At 42.6% G+C, this 22,885-nt stretch overlaps 1 protein-coding gene across 1 annotated transcript in view; it reads right to left on the bottom strand.

The window, feature by feature from the left end:
• Window positions 1-1,272: 1,272 nt before the first annotated feature.
• Window positions 1,273-22,885, bottom strand: part of unc5a (unc-5 netrin receptor A) — a 513,204-nt gene continuing 491,591 nt past the window's right edge. The window contains exons 13-15 of the mRNA XM_045717818.1: window positions 19,032-19,196; window positions 13,486-13,670; window positions 1,273-1,689 (exon numbers count right to left, since the gene is read on the bottom strand). Coding sequence (XP_045573774.1) covers window positions 1,524-1,689; window positions 13,486-13,670; window positions 19,032-19,196 — 516 coding nt within the window. The 3' untranslated portion in view covers window positions 1,273-1,523. The remainder of the gene's footprint in view (window positions 1,690-13,485; window positions 13,671-19,031; window positions 19,197-22,885) is intronic.

Below are 22,885 nucleotides of genomic sequence, written 5' to 3'. Positions count from 1 at the left end.
AAGATATTGAACGCTATCATGTTTGTCTCTGACTAAACATAAGCAGAAATAATTCAACTTGACATTGTGACATTGTCTTTTCATGATGACCATGGATAATGTGATTATTTTGCATATTGCTACTTTATGGCCAAGTATGGCCCATGTGTTGGTAAATGCTTGTCGGTCATCTCATCCTAAGTCTCTTGGATATAAGGCTATACTTTAAACCTTGATGGCTACTGAACTTGACTTAAACAACATGAAGAGCTCTTTCTACTCCTGTCTGACATAGTTATATACCATACCGTGTACCAGATATCCTCTCCAGGATTCAATCCGATCATGTTTCGTCGACTATGCACCTTTTAAAGGCAATTTACAATTGAGCCGACATATGCACCCTTTAGCTTGAATGGAATCTCCGCAAATGTGGGAACATTGCCTTTAACAGATGCATTGTCGACAGCGCTATACGGGTTGAATCCCTGCTTTACTTTGACAAAAGCACATCACTCAGAAACAACTTCACAGGACCAGCTCCCTCCCAGGTCCTGCTTTCTCCAGACATCCGGGTTCTGAATGGAGACATGGGGGGGGGATGGATAGATCTAACATACCATACATGAACCCTGTTCCCAAATCCTGGTTCTATTTAGCTCCTCTTGTCTCATAGAGGAGAGGAGAGAGAGGGGGAGAGTGCTCTGTTCTTCTCTTCTCTCTTGTAAAGGAGGGGAGAGAGAGGGGAGTGCTCTGTTCTTCTCTTCTCTCTTGTAAAGGAGGGGAGAGAAAGGGGAGAGTGCTCTGTTCTTCTCTTCTCTCTTGTAAAGGAGGGGAGAGAAAGGGGGAGTGCTCTGTTCTTCTCTTCTCTCTTGTAAAGGAGGGGAGAGAGGGAGAGTGCTCTGTTCTTCTCTTCTCTCTTGTAAAGGAGGGGAGAGAAAGGGGGAGTGCTCTGTTCTTCTCTTCTCTCTTGTAAAGGAGGGGAGAGAGAGGGAGAGTGCTCTGTTCTTCTCTTCTCTCTTGAAAAGGAGGGGAGAGAGAGGGGGAGTGCTCTGTTGTTCTCTCTTGTAAAGGAGGGGAGAGAGAGGGGGAGTGCTCTGTTCTTCTCTTCTCTCTTGTAAAGGAGGGGAGAGAGAGGGAGAGTGTTCTGTTCTTCTCTTCTCTCTTGTAAAGGAGGGGAGAGAAAGGGGGAGTGCTCTGTTCTTCTCTTCTCTCTTGTAAAGGAGGGGAGAGAGAGGGGGAGTGCTCTGTTCTTCTCTTCTCTCTTGTAAAGGAGGGGAGAGAGAGGGGGAGTGCTCTGTTCTTCTCTTCTCTCTTGAAAAGGGGAGTGCTCTGTTCTTCTCTTCTCTCTTGTAAAGGAGGGGCGAAAGGGAGAGTGTTCTCCTCTCCTCTCATGTGTCTGTATATTTTACCCTGTTCCAGTCCTCTACCTTTTTAGGTGGGCCGATCTCAAATGGCACCCTATTACCTAGGTAGTCCCCTACTTTGGTGCACTATCTAGGGAATAGGGTGCAGTGTTGGGACAGTGTGGGACAGAGCTAGGGCTAGCACTCTCCGTCTGAGACCAGGAAAATCATAGCTTCCTGTTTGCCGATGTCGGCCATGACGGTGGCCAGCTGGTTCAGGTTTCCACTGTGGAAGTGTTGGGCCTCCCACAGATCCAGAATCACACTGGTGGGACTCGCCTTGGACGCAAAGAAACTCATGTGCCTGGAGAGGAGAGGAGAGGAGAGGAGAGGAGAGGAGAGGAGAGGAGAGGAGAGGAGAGGAGAGGAGAGGAGAGGAGAGGAGAGGGAGAGGAGAGGAGAGGAGGAGGAGAGAGAGAGGAGGAGAGGAGAGGAGTGAGGAAAAAGGGAGAGAGAGGGGGGAGAGAGACTCATTATTCAATTCATTATAGGTTGTTTATTGTCCCTTGTTGATGTTTCATTCCCCCAATATTGCACTGTAAAGTCCTTAGTGAGTCCTTGTTGACGTTTCCTTCCCCCAATACTGCACTGTAAAGTCCTTAGTGATGTGCTACTGACATAATCTGTGCTCCTCTGCAGCCCTGCTATACTATATACTATACTACAGTGAGGGAAAAAAGTATTTGATCCCCTGCTGATTTTGTACATTTGCCCACTGACAAAGAAATTATCAGTCTATAATTTTAATGGTAGGTTTATTTGAACAGTGAGAGACAGAATAACAACAAAATAATCCAGAAAAACGTCTTTTTTGTTTTTTAAATGTCAAAAATGTTATAAAATGATTTGCATTTTAATGAGGGAAATAAGTATTTGACCCCTCTGCAAAACATGACTTAGTACTTGGTGGCAAAACCCTTGTTGGCAATCACAGAGGTCAGACGTTTCTTGTAGTTGGCCACCAGGTTTGCACACATCTCAGGAGGGATTTTGTCCCACTCCTCTTTGCAGATCTTCTCCAAGTCATTAAGGTTTCAAGGCTGACGTTTGGCAACTCGAACCTTCAGCTCCCTCCACAGATTTTCTATGGGATTAAGGTCTGGAGACTGGCTAGGCCACTCCAGGACCTTAATGTGATTCTTCTTGAGCCACTCCTTTGTTGCCTTGGCCGTGTGTTTTGGGTCATTGTCATGCTGGAATACCCATCCACGACCCATTTTCAATGCCCTGGCTCAGGGAAGGAGGTTCTCACACAAGATTTGACGGTACATGGCCCCGTCCATCGTCCCTTTGATGCAGTGAAGTTGTCCTGTCCCCTTAGGTCATAGGCAGCATTCCTTCTCCTCCAAACACAGCGAGTTGAGTTGATGCCAAAGAGCTAGATTTTGGTCTCATCTGACCACAACACCTTCACCCAGTTGTCCTCTGAATCATTCAGATGTTCATTGGCAAACTTCAGATGGGCATGTATATGTGCTTTCTTGAGCAGGGGGACCTTGCGGGCGCTGCAGGATTTCAGTCCTTCATGGCGTAGTGTGTTACCAATTGTTTTCTTGGTGACTATGGTCCCAGCTGCCTTGAGATCATTGACAAGATCCTCCCGTGTAGTTCTGGGCTGATTCCTCACCGTTCTCATGATCATTGCAACTCCACGAGGTGAGATCTGGCATGGAGCCCCAAGCCGAGGGAAATTGACAGTTCTTTTGTGTTTCTTCCATTCGCACCAACTGTTGTCACCTTCTTACCAAGCTGCTTGGCGATGGTCTTGTAGCCCATTCCAGCCTTGTGTAGGTCTACAATCTTGTCCCTGACATCCTTGGAGAGCTCTTTGGTCTTGGCCATGGTGGAGAGTTTGGAATCTGATTGATTGATTGCTTCTGTGGACAGGTGTCTTTTATACAGGTAACAAGCTGAGATTAGGAGCACTCCCTTTAGGAGTGTGCTCCTAATCTCAGCTTGTTACCTGTATAAAAGACACCTGGGAGCCAGAAATCTTTCTGATTGAGAGGGGGTCAAATACTTATTTCCCTCAATAAAATGCATATCAATATATAACTTTTTTGAAATGCGTTTTATGGATTTTTTTGTTGTTATTCTGTCTCTCACTGTTCAAATAAACCTACCATTAAACTTATAGACTGATCATGCCATACTATGCTACACCATACTATACTATACTATACTACACCATCCTACACCATACTATGCCACACTATACTATACCACACCATACTATACCATACTGCGCTACACTGTACTATACTACACTATATTATATTATATTATACCATACTATATGATATTATACTACATTATACCACACTATACTACACCACTATACACCATACTACACTACACCAATCTATACTATACTATACCACACTACACTATACTACTCCATACTATACTACACTAGACTACACTATACTACTTTGCACTATACTATAATATACTATATGCTATACCATACTACATTATACTACACTATACCATACTACACTATACTACTCTGCAGTATACTATAATATACTATATGCTATACCATACTACATTATACTACACTATACCATACTACACTATGCTACACTGCACTATGCTCCACTACACTATACTACTCTATACTATACTATACAATTCTATACTATACAATGCTGTATGCCACTATGCTATACCACACCATACGATTCTACATTACACTACATATATTACACTACATACACTTCTATATTACACTATACTACACTATACTACGCTATGATATGCCACACTATACTATATTACACTATACTACACTATACTACGCTATGATATGCCACACTATACTATATTACACTATACTACACTATACTACGCTATGATATGCCATACTATACTATACCACACTGTACTACACCACACTGTACTATGCTATATTATACTATACTATGCCAGACTACACTATACTATATTACACTATACTATACTATACTACAATATACTACACTACGCCATACCACACTGTACTGTACACCGCACTACACTGCACAATACACTATACTACACTGTGTCATACCACACTGTACTATACTATACTATACCATATTGCACTATATTACACTATACTACGCTATACTACATTACACTACAATATACATACACCACACTATACTATACTTCACTAGGCCATACCATACCACACTATACTATACTACACGATATTGCACTATATTACACTATACTACATTAAACTACACTATACTACAATATACAATACTACACTATGTCATACCACACTACACTATACTACACTATATTGCACTATATTACACTATACTACATTACACAAACATATACTACACTACACTACAATATACTACACTATGCCATACCACACTATACTATACTACACGAAATTGCACTATATTACACTATACTACATTGAACTACACTATACTACAATATACTATACTACACTATGTCATACCACACTACACTATACTACACTATATTGCACTATATTACACTACACTACATTACATAAACATATACTACACTACACTACAATATACTACACTATGCCATACCACACTACTATACTACACTATATTGCACTATATTACACTATACTAAATTACACTACACTATAGTACACTACACTATACTACAATATACTATACTACACTATACCATGCCACACTATACTATACTACACTATATTGCACAGTATTACAGTATACTATATTACACTACAGTATACTACACTATACTACAATATACTATACTTCACTATGCCATACCACACTATACTACACTATATTTCACTATACTACATTACACTACAATATATTATGCTACAATATACTATACTACACTATGCCGTACCACACTATACTATACCACACTATGTTGTACTATATTACACTATACTACATGTCACTACACTATAGTACACTACAGTATACTACAATATACTATACTACACTATGCCATACCACACTATACTATACTACACTATATTGCGCGGTATTACACTATACTACATTACACTACAGTGTACTACACTATACTACAATATAGTATACTACACTATGCCATACCACACTATACTATATTGCACTATATTACACTATACTACATTACACTACACTATAGTACACTACACTATACTACAATATACTATACTACACTATGCCATACCACACTATACTATATTGCACTATACTACACTATACTACAGCACACTACACTATAGTACACTACACTATACTACACTATGTCATACCACACTATACTATATTGCACTATAGTACACAATACTACATCACACTACACTATAGTACTCTACACTACAATATACTATACTACACTATGTCATACCACACTATACTATATAGTGTAATGTAGTATATGTAATGTAGTATAGTACACTATACTACATTACACTACACTATAGTACACTACACTATACTACAATATACTATACTACACTATGTCATAACACACTATACTATATTGCGCTATAGTACACTATACTACATCACACTGCACTATAGTACACTACACTATACTACAATATACTATACTACACTATGTCATATCACACTATACTATATCGTGCTAGAGTACACTATACTACATTACACTACACTATAGTACACTACACTACAATATACTATACTACACTATGTCATACCACACTATACTATATTGCGCTATAGTACACTATACTACAGTACACTACACTATAGTACACTACACTATACTACAATATACTACACTACACTATATCATGTTACACTATAATATATTGCGCTATAGTATACTATACTATACTACACTATACTACACTACACTATAGCACACTACACTATACTACAATATACTATACTACACTATGCCATACCACACTATACTATATAGTGTAATGTAGTATATGTAATGTAGTATAGTACACTATACTCCATTACACTACACTATAGTACACCACACTATACTACAATATACTATACTACACTATGTCATACCACACTATACTATACTGCGCTATAGTACACTATACTACATCACACTACACAATAGTACACTACACTATACTACAATATACTATACTACACTATGTCATACCACACTATACTATATTGCGCTATAGTACACTATACTACAGTACACTGCACTATAGTACACTACACTATACTACAATATACTATACTACACTATGTCATGCCACACTATACAATATTGTGCTATAGTACACTATACTATACTACACTATACTATATTACACTATACTATACTACACTATATCAAGCCACACTATACAATATTGCGCTATAGTACACTATAGTATACTACACTACACTATATTACACTATACTACACTACACTATACTGTAAGCCAACAATATACATCAAACCATCCATTTTAGAAGTCTTATCCCTTCAGCAGTTAGGATCTCCGTTTTGCATTTCATAATAAAAATGGCCATTAATCCAACATAAATCACACATAGAAACTTTACTTAATCCCCTAAAGGAAGTTGACATTTATTAAGAAGGAAATGACCTTTTCTGCTTCCAGGCCTTAACCTTTCAGACAGAAACCAATCAATAGGCCTAAATGCAGTGACCCCCCCCTTATCCTTCCTCACATGCTGTCTGATCCCAAAATCGCACCCTATTCCCTATATAAGTGCACAACTTTTTTTTTTTAACAAGAGCCCTATGGAACCCTGGCCAGAAGTAGTGCACCGTATAGGGATTGAATAGGGTGCGGTTTGGGACGCAGACCAGTCCTTCAGCTCAGTAGTGTATGTGATGTAGAAGATCACTGTGTCTAGTATCTTCCTCCTAGAGGTATCTGGAGCGGCTTGTTCTGATCCTCCACTGTCTAGGGATTTAAGGGTTGTTGTGTACCACTTCAAGGTGAGGGGGGGGGGACTAGTCTAGAGGTCAGAGGTCAGGGTTGGGAGTCGGGGTGTGAGGAGAGGTTTGCTGGTAGAGGAAGACCAGCAAGCCTGTCAGTCCTTTAGCTTCACCTTGAGAACGGTTGGATAGGGAGCACAGCTAGACCTTTGTAATTCTTCACTCTCTCCTGTTAACCTACTGCAGTGAAAATCACTTTAATGGATTCAAGGAATGATAAAGCGTTCAGACTATTTTACAGGCTTATATTCAGCGTGTGTGTGTGTGCGTGTGCGTGTGCGCGTGCGCGTGCGTGCGTGCGTGCGTGCGTGTGTGTGTGTGTGTGTGTGTGTGTGTGTGTGGACATCAAACATACAGACAGTCAGGAAGGTGAGAGAAGGTAGTGTATTGTATTCTACAGCAACACATCACCTCCCAGCCTACAGATTAACAGGGCCACAGCTAACAGGGCCAGTGTGTGAAAGGCTGCCACAGCTAACAGGGCCAGTGTGTGAAAGGCTGCCACAGCTAACAGGGCCAGTGTGTGAAAGGCTGCCACAGCTAACAGGGCCACAGCTAACAGGGCCAGTGTGTGAAAGGCTGCCACAGCTAACAGGGCCACAGCTAACAGGGCCAGTGTGTGAAAGGCTGCCACAGCTAACAGGGCCACAGCTAAGACAATGACAGTAGTAAACTGTACCAGTGAACCAACACATTACAGGGTGAAAGATCAGCTTACAGTATCTGGTGTACTGCAGAAACAGCCTTTCACATCACACTGTTCTGTATAGTAGGGAGAAACAGCCTTTCATACACTGTTCTGTATAGTAGGGAGAAACAGCCTTTCATACACTGTTCTGTATAGTAGGGAGAAACAGCCTTTCACACCACACTGTTCTGTATAGTAGGGAGAAACAGCCTTTCACATCACACTGTTCTGTATAGTAGGGAGAAACAGCCTTTCATACCACACTGTTCTGTATAGTTGGGAGAAACAGCCTTTCACATCACACTGTTCTGTATAGTAGGGAGAAACAGCCTTTCATACACTGTTCTGTATAGTAGGGAGAAACAGCCTTTCACATCACACTGTTCTGTATAGTAGGGGGAAACAGCCTTTCATACACTGTTCTGTATAGTAGGGAGAAACAGCCTTTCATACCACACTGTTCTGTATAGTAGGGAGAAACAGCCTTTCACATCACACTGTTCTGTATAGTAGGGAGAAACAGCCTTTCACATCACACTGTTCTGTATAGTAGGGAGAAACAGCCTTTCACATCACACTGTTCTGTATAGTAGGGAGAAACAGCCTTTCACATCACACTGTTCTGTATAGTAGGGAGAAACAGCCTTTCACATCACACTGTTCTGTATAGTAGGGAGAAACAGCCTTTCATACACTGTTCTGTATAGTAGGGAGAAACAGCCTTTCATACCACACTGTTCTGTATAGTAGGGAGAAACAGCCTTTCACACCACACTGTTCTGTATAGTAGGGAGAAACAGCCTTTCACACCACACTGTTCTGTATAGTAGGGAGAAACAGCCTTTCACATCACACTGTTCTGTATAGTAGGGAGAAACAGCCTTTCACACCACACTGTTCTGTATAGTAGGGAGAAACATCCTTTCACATCACACTGTTCTGTATAGTAGGGAGAAACATCCTTTCACATCACACTGTTCTGTATAGTAGGGGGAAACAGCCTTTCATACACTGTTCTGTATAGTAGGGAGAAACAGCCTTTCACATCACACTGTTCTGTATAGTAGGGAGAAACAGCCTTTCATACACTGTTCTGTATAGTAGGGAGAAACAGCCTTTCACATCACACTGTTCTGTATAGTAGGGAGAAACAGCCTTTCATACATTGTTCTGTATAGTAGGGAGAAACAGCCTTTCACATCACACTGTTCTGTATAGTAGGGAGAAACAGCCTTTCACATCACACTGTTCTGTATAGTAGGGAGAAACAGCCTTTCACACCACACTGTTCTGTATAGTAGGGAGAAACATCCTTTCACATCACACTGTTCTGTATAGTAGGGGGAAACAGCCTTTCATACACTGTTCTGTATAGTAGGGAGAAACAGCCTTTCACATCACACTGTTCTGTATAGTAGGGAGAAACAGCCTTTCATACACTGTTCTGTATAGTAGGGAGAAACAGCCTTTCACATCACACTGTTCTGTATAGTAGGGAGAAACAGCCTTTCACATCACACTGTTCTGTATAGTAGGGAGAAACAGCCTTTCACATCACACTGTTCTGTATAGTAGGGAGAAACAGCCTTTCACATCACACTGTTCTGTATAGTAGGGAGAAACAGCCTTTCATACCACACTGTTCTGTATAGTAGGGAGAAACAGCCTTTCACATCACACTGTTCTGTATAGTAGGGAGAAACAGCCTTTCACACCACACTGTTCTGTATAGTAGGGAGAAACAGCCTTTCACATCACACTGTTCTGTATAGTAGGGAGAAACAGCCTTTCACACCACACTGTTCTGTATAGTAGGGAGAAACAGCCTTTCATACCACACTGTTCTGTATAGTAGGGAGAAACAGCCTTTCATACATTGTTCTGTATAGTAGGGAGAAACAGCCTTTCACACATTGTTCTGTATAGTAGGGAGAAACAGCCTTTCATACACTGTTCTGTATAGTAGGGAGAAACAGCCTTTCATACACTTTTCTATACTTTGGTGTTTTATCCATTGGTCACGTTTACCTCTGCCTGGTTATATTCACACACACACATGCACGCACGCACGCACGCGCACACACAGAGACATACACACGCACGTGACTAGATTAGCTGCAGGCTACATCTGTAGGATCCATCCATGTTAGATGGATTAATAAAACCCCTTCTATCAAAGCGGTCTGTCATTCCTTTAAAAGTCAGAACATAGACGTACTGATCCCAGATTTCCCCTGTACCCAACAGAAGAGATGTTTCTCTAAGGGAAATACTTGGGAATGGATTAGTTTGAGCCAATCAGGGCTAATTGGACCTGTACTGAGCCAATCAGGGCTAATTGGACCTGTACTGCACCGATCCAATGTGTAATTAATTAAGGTAAATCCAGCTGATGAGACAAATGTAGCTAATAGACTTCATTACCAGGAAGAAGTTACATTGGAAGGTAATTGATCAGGGTTTCCTCTCTTGATTCTTTCCTGTTTTAAAATAAGCCTGATTTAAATGAGAAATTTACTGGCCCAAATTAGCTGTGCTGAATCATGTTAAATGGGAGAGGCATCGGCTCTGTCCCAAACCAACATAGAATCTCTATACCTAGGCCCAGTCCCAAACCAATATAGAATCTCTATACCTAGGCCCAGTCCCAAACCAATATAGAATCTCTATACCTAGGCCCAGTCCCAAACCAATATAGAATCTCTATACCTAGGCCCAGTCCCAAACCAATATAGAATCTCTATACCTAGGCCCAGTCCCAAACCAATATAGAATCTCTATACCTAGGCCCAGTCCCAAACCAATATTGAATCTCTATACCTAGGCCCAGTCCCAAACCAATATAGAATCTCTATACCTAGGCCCAGTCCCAAACCAATATTGAATCTCTATACCTAGGCCCAGTCCCAAACCAATATAGAATCTCTATACCTAGGCCCAGTCCCAAACCAATATAGAATCTCTATACCTAGGCCCAGTCCCAAACCAATATAGAATCTCTATACCTAGGCCCAGTCCCAAACCAATATAGAATCTCTATACCTTGGCCCAGTCCCAAACCAATATAGCATTTCTATACCTAGGCCCAGTCCCAAACCAATACTGAATCTCTATACCTAGGCCCAGTCCCAAACCAATATAGAATCTCTGTACCTTGGCCCAGTCCCAAACCAATATAGCATTTCTATACCTAGGCCCAGTCCCAAACCAATATAGCATTTCTATACCTAGGCCCAGTCCCAAACCAATATTGAATCTCCATACCTAGGCCCAGTCCCAAACCAATATTGGATCTCTTTACCTAGGCCCAGTCCCAAACCAATATAGAATCTCTATACCTAGGCCCAGTCCCAAACCAACATTGAATCTCCATACCTAGGCCCAGTCCCAAACCAATATTGAATCTCTATACCTAGGCCCAGTCCCAAACCAATATAGAATCTCTATACCTAGGCCCAGTCCCAAACCAATATAGAATCTCTATACCTAGGCCCAGTCCCAAACCAATATAGAATCTCTATACCTAGGCCCAGTCCCAAACCAATATAGAATCTCTATACCTAGGCCCAGTCCCAAACCAATATAGAATCTCTATACCTAGGCCCAGTCCCAAACCAATATAGAATCTCTATACCTAGGCCCAGTCCCAAACCAATATTGAATCTCTATACCTAGGCCCAGTCCCAAACCAACATTGAATCTCCATACCTAGGCCCAGTCCCACACCAATATTGAATCTCTATACCTAGGCCCAGTCCCAAACCAATATTGAATCTCTATACCTAGGCCCAGTCCCAAACCAATATAGAATCTCTATACCTAGGCCCAGTCCCAAACCAATATAGAATCTCTATACCTAGGCCCAGTCCCAAACCAATATAGAATCTCTATACCTAGGCCCAGTCCCAAACCAATATAGAATCTCTATACCTAGGCCCAGTCCCAAACCAATATAGAATCTCTATACCTAGGCCCAGTCCCAAACCAATAAAGAATATTTTTTCCCTTATCAATCTACACACAATACTCCATAATGACATAGCAAAAACACGTTTTTAGATATAAAAAAAACAGAAATACCTTATTTACATAAGTATTCATACCCTATGCTATGAGACTCGAAATTGGGGTCAGGTGCAAAATGTTTCCATTGATCATCCTTGAGATGTTTCTACAACTTGATTGGAGTCCATCTGTGGTAAAATTCAATTGATTGAACATGATTTGGAAAGGCACACACCTGTCTATATAAGGTCCCACAGTGCATGTCAGAGTAAAAACCAAGCCATGAGGTCGAAGGAATTGTCCGTAGAGCTCAGAGACAGGATTGTGTTGAGGGACAGATTTGAGGAAGGGTACTGAAACATTTCTGCAGCATTGAAGGTCCCTAAGAACACAGTGGCCTCCATCATTCTTAAATGGAAGAAGTTTGGAACACCAAGACTCTTCCTAGAGCTGGACGCTCGGCCAAACTGAGCAATCGGGGGAGAAGGGCTTTGGTCAGGGAGGTGACTGAGAACCCAATAGTCACTCTAACAGAGCTCTAGAGTTCCTCTGTGGAGATGGGAGAACCTTCCAGAAGGACAACCATCTCTGCAGCACTCCTAAGTAAAAGGCACATGACAGCCTGCTTGGAGTTTGTCAAAGGCACCTAAAGGACTCTCAGACCATGAGAAACAAGATTATCTGGTCTGATGAAAACCAAGATTGAACTCTGAATGCCTGAACGCCAAGAGTCACGTCTGGAGGAAACCTGGCACCATCCCTACGGTGAAGCATGGTGGTGGCGGCATCATGCTGCGGGGATGTTTTTCAGCGGCAGGGACTGGGAGACTAGTCAGGATCCAGGGAAATATTAACGGAGCAAAGTACAGGGAGATCCTTAATAAAAACCTGCTCCAGAGTGCTCAGGACCTCACTGGGTCGAAGGTTCACCTTCCAACAGGACAACGACCCTAAGCACACAGCCAAGACAACGCAGGAGTGGCTTCAGGACAAGTCTCTGAATATCCTTGAGTGGCCCAGCCAGAGGATGGACTTGAATCCAATCAAACATCTCTGGAGAGACCTGAAAATAGCTGTGCAGCGATGCTCCCTATCCAACCTGACAGAGCTTGAGAGGCTCTGCAGAGAAGAATGGGAGAAACTCCTCAAATACAGGTGTGCCAAGCTTGTAGCGTCATACCAAAGAAGACTCGAGGCTGTAATCGCTGCCAAAGGTGCTTCAACAAAGTACTGAGTAAATGGTCTGAATACTTATGTGAATGTGGTATTTAAGTTTTTTTTTTGTAATACATTTGCAAAAATGAAAAAAAATAAAAACTGTTTTTTTGCTATGTCATTATGGGGTATTGTCTGTAGATTGATGAGGGAAAATGCAAACAATTTCATCCATTTTAGAATAAGTCTGTAACATAACAAAATGTGGAAAAAGTCAAGGGATCTGAATACTTTCCCAATGCACTATACATAGGGCCTTGTTTACTCCAACCAAAGGTTAGGGTTCGTTACCTGTCCAGTTTGAGTCTCTGGGCCAACAGTCTCCAATCGGCCCCGTTGGGACAAGGTATATCCAGGCTGCTGCAGATCTTCTGCCTGATGAGATAGGGGATCTGGAAAGCACTGGGTCCTGCTAGAGCCGTGCCATTAGGGTTATTGTCCATCAGCAGGAACTCCGGGTCCAGTGGCCGACTGTCCTATAGGGCCAGAGGAATATATAACGGGTTATTAGGAACATATAGAGATATACACAAAGAGAGAGTTCCAGCCATACACGTCCTGTATAGCTACGAGCCGTGAACTATATAGTCCAGGGGACTGCTGTCTTCTTAGGTCATATGAACCAAATAAAAAACACGATTCAAGTATAGAGAGCAACAGCCACACACATATTAAAGAACTGTATTGTTAAGAGACAGAGAAGAGTCCATCTCTTATCAACACATATCTTGAAGAGGCGCAGTGTGACATACATCATACATACATCATACATACATCATACTGTACATACATACATCATACATACATCATTCATACATCATACTGTACATACATACATCATACATACATCATACATACATCATACTGTACATACATACATCATACATACATCATACATACATCATACATACATAATACTGTACATACATACATCATACATACATCATACATACATCATACATACATCATACTGTACATACATACATCATACATACATCATACATACATCATACTGTACATACATACATCATACATACATCATACATACATACATCAGACATACATCATACATACATCATACCAGCGCATTCGGAAAGTATTCAGACCACTTCGCCTTTTCCACATTTTGTTGCGTTACAGCCTTATTCTAAAATGGATTAAATACATTTTTTTCACCTTATCAATCTACACACAATACCCCATAAATGACAAATAGAAACAGGTTTTTAGAAATTTTTGCAAATGTATAAAACATTTTTTTAAAACAGAAATATCTTATTTACATAAAAATTCAGACCCTTTGCTATGAGACTCGAAATTGTGCTCAGATCAAATCAAATGTTATTGGTCACATACACATGGTGAGCAGATGTTAATGCGAGTGGTTAGCAGGTGTTAATGTGAGTGTAGCGAAATGCTTGTGCTTCTAGTTCCGACAACGCAGTAATATCTAACAAGTAATCTAACAAATTCACAACAACTACCTTAGACACACAAATGTGTAAGAATATGTACATATAAATATATGGATGAGCGATGGCCGTTGGGCATAGGCAAGATGCAGTAGATGGTATAGAGTACAGTATATACATATGAGATGAGTAATGTAGGTTATGTAAACATGATTAAAGTGCCCAGAGATTTGAGTCAGTATGTTGGCAGCAGCCTCTCTATGTTAGTGATGGCTGTTTAACAGTCTGATGGCCTTGAGATAGAAGCTGTTTTTCAGTCTCTCGGTTCCAGCTTTGATAGACCTGTACTGATCTCGCCTTCTGGATGATAGCGGGGTGAACAGGCAGTGGCTCGGGTGGTTGTTGTCCTTGATGATCTTTTTTTTGGCCTTCCTGTGACATCGGGTGGTGTAGGTGTCCTGGAGGGCAGGTAGTTTGCCCCCGGTGATGCATTGTGCAGACCTCACTACCCTCTGGAGAGCCTTGCGGTTATGGGCGGAGCAGCTGCCGTACCAGGCGGTGATACAGCATGACAGGATGCTCTCGATTGTGCATCTGTAAAAGTTTGTGAGTGTTTTAGGTGACAAGACAAATTTCTTTCAGCCTCCTGAGGTTGAAAAGGCGCTGCTGCGCCTTCTTCACCACGCTGTCTTTGTGGGTGGACCATTTCATTTTGTCTGTGATGTGCATGCCCAGGAACTTAAAACTCTCCACCTTCTCCACTATTGTCCCGTAGATGTGGATGGGGGGGTGCTCCCTCTGCTGTTTCCTGAAGTCCACTATCATCTCCTTTGTTTTGTTGACGTTGAGTGAGAGGTTATTTTCCCGACACCACACTCCGAGGGCCCTCACTTCCTCCCTGTAGGCCGTCTCGTCGTTGGTGGTAATCAAGCCTACCACTGTAGTGTCGTCTGCAAACTTGATGACTGAGTTGGATGCGTGCATGGCCACGCAGTCGTGGGTAAACAGGGAGTACAGGAGAGGGCTGAGAACGCACCCTTGTGGGGACCCAGTGTTGAGGATCAGCGGGGTGGAGATGTTGTTTCCTACCTTCACCATCTGGGGGCGACCCGTCAGAAAGTCCAGGACCCTGTTGCATAGGGCGGGGTCGAGACCCAGGGTCTCAAGCTTAATGACGAGTTTGGAGGGTTCTATGGTGTTAAATGCTGAGCTGTAGTCGATGAACAGCATTCTTACATATGTATTCCTCTTGTCCAGATGGGTTAGGGCAGTGGGCAGTGTGATGGCGATTGCGTCGTCTGTGGACCTATTGGGGCGGTAAGCAAATTGGAGTGGGTCTAGGGTGTCAGGTAGGGTGGTGATATGATCCTTGACTAGTCTCTCAAAGCACTTCATGATGACAGACGTGACAACAAGACAATAGTCATTTAGGTCAGTTACCTTTGCTTTCTTGGGAACAGGAACAATGGTGGCCATCGTGAAGCATGTGGGGACAGCAGACTGGGATGGGGATTGATTGAATATGTCCGTAAACACTCCAGCCAGCTGGTCTGCGCATGCTCTGAGGAGGTGGCTGGGGATACCGTCTGGGCCGGCAGCCTTGTGAGGGTTAACACATTCAAATGATTTACTCACGTTGGCCACGGAGAAGGAGAGCCCACAGGCTTTGGTAGCGGGCCGTGTCAGTGGCACTGTAGTGTCCTCAAAGCGAGCAAAGAAGTTGTTTAATTTGTCTGGGAGTAAGACTTCGATGTCCGCGACGGGGCTGGTTTTCTTTTTGTAATCCGTGATTGACTGTACAGTGCATGTCAGAGCAAAAATCAAGCCATAAGGTTTAAAGAATTGCCCGTAGAGCTCAGAGACAGGATTGTGTCGAGGCACAGATCTGGGGAAGGGTACCAAAAAAATGGCTGTAGCATTTAAGGTCCTCAAGAACACAATGGCCTCCATCATTCTTGAATGGAAGAAGTTTGGAATCACCAAACTCTACCTAGAGCTGGCCGCCCGGCCAAACTTGAGCAATCGGGGGAGAAGGGCCTTCTCAAGGAGGTGACCAATGTCATGACGTTGGCCTGTGGGTAAGGTTTATGACCCCCCCATAAATACCTTTCTACTGAAGGACTGCTGTCCTGAAGGACTGCTGTCCTGTTAAATATAGAGAGTCTGGGAACATCAAACAAATGGGGAAAAGGAACCATATTTTGGTAATAAAACCAGTTGGAAATATGCTTGGGAACGTAATGAGTATGGATGTCAGTTCGGTTGTCATCTGAGACATTATGACTGATGACAGGACGACATAAACTGTTCCTGGGAAAGTATACACCCTCTAGTTATCAGAGTCACATGGAATTATTATGCAATTGAAATGTTTGATATTGAAATTGTTTGTTAGGAGATTAAATGTAATTTTAGCTTCCAAATGAGAGAATTGGGTTTTCATAAGGAAAGTACCCTGCTTGATCAGTGGCCCACGATGAAACGATGAAACACATCCTTCCCCCTCTCCACTATATAAGCCTTTGATGAAAAGATAACCACAGGTTCCAGTACGTGAGGTCTGCAGCCTCTACGTTAGAAGGACACACACGTCAAGTACAGAACTAAGCCAACCTCGGCGTGAGCTTTGGTGGCGAATGGTATGAACTTTGAGCTTATTCACTACAGAAGTGATACCTCCTAGCCGTTGAGTTAGCAGCGGCCGCTGTAGACGGGGGCTAGGAAAGGACGGACGACGGATCCATTCTAACAGACAGACGAAGATACCACCACGTATCCAATTTACCACCAGAGACATTCTTCCGAGTAACAGGAAGATCTGTTGGCCAACCCGGCCAGCATCTACGACCAATCTACCGAAGCGCAGCTCAGAGTAAATATTTATTGCATTTTCCTTTTCCAAATGGGCGGTAATTTAGAATGCATAAGACACTGTATTTACGATGATAGCATAGCTGCTGTTTCTTTGATCCTAAGTCTTCCCGCTCTTTCATTCAAGCCCAACCCCCTTTCCTTTGTGTAACCAGCCATCATGTATGACATCATTTGTATTCGGTGTATTTGTAATTCTGTGTGATTAGTTTAGGTATATAGTAAATAAATAATTAAACCCAATTTTGTTTTGCTGATTCAACTTGTTAGCCAGGGTTCGTGAAGATAGCCAAGAATTTACAACTTTCATTATGAGACTGAAAATAAGATAAGGGTTAATATTGACTGCTATCGATGTAAAATATTACAAAGTATTTTAAGAGTTTATTCGGAAGATAACGGCTCTATAAACGTTCTTCCGTGGTGCCCTGACTTTCTAGTTAATTACATTTACATGATTAGCTTAAACAGATAATATTAATTACCTAGAAAGAATTTTATAGGTTAGCATGTCATATCACTTAATCCGGCATAGCCAAAGACACGACACCAATAACCCGATGGTAACTCTTACAGAACTCCAGAGTACCTCTGTGGAGATGGGAGAACCTTCCAGAAGGACAACCATCTTTACAGCACCCCACCAATAAGGCCTTTATGGTAGAGTGGCCAGTGGGAAGCCACTCCTCAGTAAAAGGCACATGACAGCCTGCTTGGAGTTTGCCGAAAAGCACCTGAAGAATCTCAGACCTTTGAGAAACAAGATTCTCTGGACAGATGAAAGCAAGATTGAACTCGTTGGCCTGAATGCCAAGCGTCACGTCTGGAGGAAACCTGGCACCATCCCTATGGTGAAGCATGGTGGTGGCAGCATCATGCTGTGGGGATGTTTTTCAGCGTCAGAGACTGAGAGACTTTTCAGGATCGAGGGAAAGATGAACAGAGCAACGTACAGAGAGATCCTTGATGAAAACCTGCTCCAGAGCGCTCAGGACCTCAGACTGGGGAGAAGGTTCACCTTCAACAGGAAAATGACCCTAAGCACACAGCCAAGACAATGCAGAAGTGGCTTCGGGACAAGTCTGTGGATGTCCTTGAGCGGCCCAGTTAGAGCCCGGACTTGAACCTGATCGAACATCTCTGGAGAGACCTGAAAATAGCTGTGCAGCGATGCTCCCCATCCAACCTGACAGAGCTTGAGAGGATCTGCAGAGAATAATTGGAGAAACTCCCCAAATACAGTTGTGCCAAGCTTGTATCGTCATACCCAAGAAGACTCTCAGCTGTAATCACTGTCAAAGGTGTTTCAACAACGTACAGAGTAAAGGGTCTGAATACTTATGTAAATAAATATATTTTTAATATTCCTAATAAATTTGCTAAAATTCATAAAAACTGTTTTTGATTTGGCATTATGGGCTATTGTGTGTAGATTGATGAGGGGGAAAAAATGATTTATTTTATTTTAGAATAAAGCTGTAAGGTAAAAAAATTGGAAAAAGCCAAGGGTTCTGAATAGTTTTCAGAATGCACTGTATTAGACCTGAGTGTTACCTTGGCGATGTTGAAGTCGAGGCTGAAGCTCTGTCCCTCCCCCTCTACCTGCCAGACACACAGCTGACAGGTGAGCTCACAGGTACTGAGGTTGAGCCGCTCCAGGGTGAAGGTACAGTGGAGGAACCGCTGGGAACCGTTCCAGATGTGGTAAAATGGGATCTCCTAGAGAACAAGAACAGAATAACATTTTTTTTTATTTTAATTTCGATCCTTTATTTAACCAGGTAAGCTAGTTGAGAACAAGTTCTCATTTACAACTGAGACATTGTCTAGAACACAACACAATATGACCAATATAAAGCAAGGTTTCAGATGTGATTATCTGGGTATGAGAAGTAGATTTTCATTATCTTAGTTGACTTATATTATTGGAGAAAGTCACGTTTCCAAAGATCCTCGTTTTAAATGAGCGCCATCAATAAGAAACAGATATTCTCAAAGATTGGAAAGCTGCCGCGGTCATCCCCCTCTTCAAAGGGGGTGACACTCTAGACCCAAACTGCTACAAACCTATGTCTATCCTACCCTGTCTTTCTAAGGTCTTGGAAAGCCAAGTTAACAAACAGATTACCGACCATTTCGAATCCCACCGCACCTTCTCCGCTATGCAGTCTGGTTTCAGAGCTGGTCATGGGTGCACCTCAGCCACGCTCAAGGTCCTAAACGATACCGTAACCGCCATCGATAAGAAACAATACTGTGCTGCCGTTTTCATCGACCTGGCCAAAGCTTTCGACTCTGTCAATCACCACATCCTCATCGGCAGGCTCAATAGCCTTGGTTTCTCAAATGACTGCATCGCCTGGTTCACCAACTACTTCTCTGATAGAGTTCAGTGTGTCAAATCGGAGGGCCTGTTGTCCGGACCTCTGGCAGTCTCTATGGGTGTGCCACAGGGTTCAATTCTTGGGCCAACTCTTTTCTCTGTATACATCAATGATGTCGCTCTTGCTGCTGGTGAGTCTCTGATCCACCTCTACGCAGACAACACCATTCTGTATAATTCTGGCCCTTCTTTGGACACTGTGTTAACAACCCTCCAGACGAGCTTCAATGCCATACAACTCTCCTTCCGTGTCCTCCAACTGCTCCTATATAAGTAAAACTAAATGCATGCTATTCAATCGATCACTGCCCGCACCTGCTCGCCCATCCAGCATCACTACTCTGGACGGTTCTGACTTAGAATATGTGGACAACTACAAATACCTAGGTGTCTGGTTAGACTGTAAACTCTCCTTCCAGACTCACATCAAACATCTCCAATCCAAAGTTAAATCAAGAATTGGCTTCCTATTTCGCAACAAAGCATCCTTCACTCATGCTGCCAAACATACCCTCGTAAAACTGACCATCCTACCGATCCTCGACTTTGGCGATGTCATTTACAAAATAGCCTCCAATACCCTACTCAACAAACTGGATGCAGTCTATCACAGTGCCATCCGTTTTGTCACCAAAGCCCCATATACTACCCACCACTGCGACCTGTACGCTCTCGTTGGCTGGCCTTCGCTTCATAATCGTCGCCAAACCCACTGGCTCCAGGTCATCTACAAGACCCTGCTAGGTAAAGTCCCCCCTTATGTCCGCTCACTGGTCACCATAGCAGCATCCACCTGTAGCACGCGCTCCAGCAGGTATATCTCTCTGGTCACCCCCAAAGCCAATTCCTCCTTTGGCCGTCTCTCTTTCCAGTTCTCTGCTGACAATGACTGGAACGAACTACAAAAATCTCTGAAACTGGAAACACTTATCTCCCTCACTAGCTTTAAGCACCAGCTGTCAGAGCAGCTCACAGATCACTGCACCTGTACATAGCCCATCTATGATTTAGCCCAAACAACAACCTCTTCCCCATACTGTATTTATTTATTATTTATTTTATTTTGCTCCTTTGCACCCCATTAACGCTATTTCTACTTTGCACTTTCTTCTACTACAAATCTACCATTCCAGTGTTTTACTTGCTATATTGTATTTACTTTGCCACCATGGACCTTTATTTTTATTTTATTTATTTATTTTATTTTGTGCCTTTACCTCCCTTATCTCACCTCATTTGCTCACATTGTACATAGACTTATTTTTCTACTGTATTATTGACTGTATATTTGTTTTACTCCATGTGTAACTCTGTGTTGTTGTCTGTGTCACACTGCTTTGCTTTATCTTGACCAGGTCGCAATTGTAAATGAGAACTTGTTCTCAACTTGCCTACCTGGTTAAATAAAGGTGAAATATATAAATAAAATAAGATATGGCCATTGAGTAGGATAGTTGAGTTCTGAGAGAAAACCAGGTCTCTACTCTCAATGGATTATGAATACATTGAAGCTACCGTGATTTTTTCCCCCCACCAAATATATATATATATTTTTAAAGTGAGTAAGGTTTTAATAGCATAACTTTGTGATCCGGAAGCTCCAGATCCTCTCTTTATAAACCAGTCAGGTAACAACTGAATATCTGATAGAATTTATTCATAACTAAAACTTTCTCTCCTTGTTGCTCAATATTCATGACTCGGAGAAGCACTGAGTTAAGGCAGAGGTACACTATATACTGTATGCAAAAGTATGTGGACACCCCTTCAAATTGACAGGTGTATAAAATCGAGCACACAGCCATGAAATCTCCATAGACAAACATTGGCAGTAGAATGGTCTTACGGAAAAGCTCAGTGACTTTCAACCTGGCACCGTCATAGGATGCCACCTTTCCAACAAGTCAGTTAGTAAAATTTTTGCCCTGCTAGAGCTGCCCCGGTCAACTGTAAGTGGTGTTATTGTAAAGTTTGGTGGAGGAGGAATAATGGCCTGGGGATGTTTTTCATGGTTCAGGCCCCTTAGTTCCAGTGAAGGGAAATCTTAACAATACAGCACACAATGACATTCTAGACAATTCTGTTCTTCCAACTTTGTGGCAACAGTTTGAGGAAGGCCCTTTCCTGTTTCAGCATGACAATGCCCCTTTGCACAAAGCGAGGTCCATACAGAAATGGTTTGTCTAAATCGGTGTGGAAGAACTTGACTGGCCTGCGCAGAGGCCTGACCTCAACCCCATCGAACACCTTTGGGATGAATTGGAACGCCGACTGTGAGCCAGGCCTAATCGCCCAACATCAGTGCCCGACCTCACTAATGCTCTTGTGGCTGAATAGAAGCAAGTCCACGGAGCAACGTTCCAACATCTAGTGGAAAGCCTTCACAGAAGAGTGGAGGCTGTTATAGCAGCAATGTTCCAACATCTAGTGGAAAGCCTTCCCAGAAGAGTGGAGGCTGTTATAGCAGCAAACAAGGGGGACCAACTCCATATTAATGCCCCTGATTTTGGAATGAGATGTTCGACGAGCAGTTGTCCACATACTGTTGTCATGTAGTGTATGTCAGACGAAATAAGACCGAGGGGGAAAGGGGAGGGGAGAGAGGAGAGACAGAGACACAGAGCGACAGACGGAGAGAGAGAGACAGATGGAGAGATACAGACACAGACAGACAGACAGACAGACAGACACAGACAGACAGACAGACAGACAGACAGACAGACAGACAGACAGACAGACAGACAGACAGACAGACAGACAGACAGACAGACAGACAGACAGACAGACAGACAGACAGACAGACAGACAGAGACAGACAGAGACAGACAGACAGACAGACAGACAGACAGACAGACAGACAGACAGACAGACAGACAGACAGACAGACAGACAGACAGACAGACAGACAGACAGACAGACAGAGAGAGAGAGACAAACGGAGAAAGAGAGAGACAGACGGAGAGAGAGAGACAGACATAGACACAGAGAGAGACAGACACAAAGACAGACACAGAGAGAGACAGAC

This window comes from Salmo salar, chromosome ssa05, assembly GCF_905237065.1.
Source record: "Salmo salar chromosome ssa05, Ssal_v3.1, whole genome shotgun sequence".
In the NCBI taxonomy this organism is placed as follows: domain Eukaryota; kingdom Metazoa; phylum Chordata; class Actinopteri; order Salmoniformes; family Salmonidae; genus Salmo; species Salmo salar.
The sequence above is the reverse complement of the archived record's forward strand: the minus strand, read 5'-3'. Positions and strand labels throughout refer to the sequence as shown.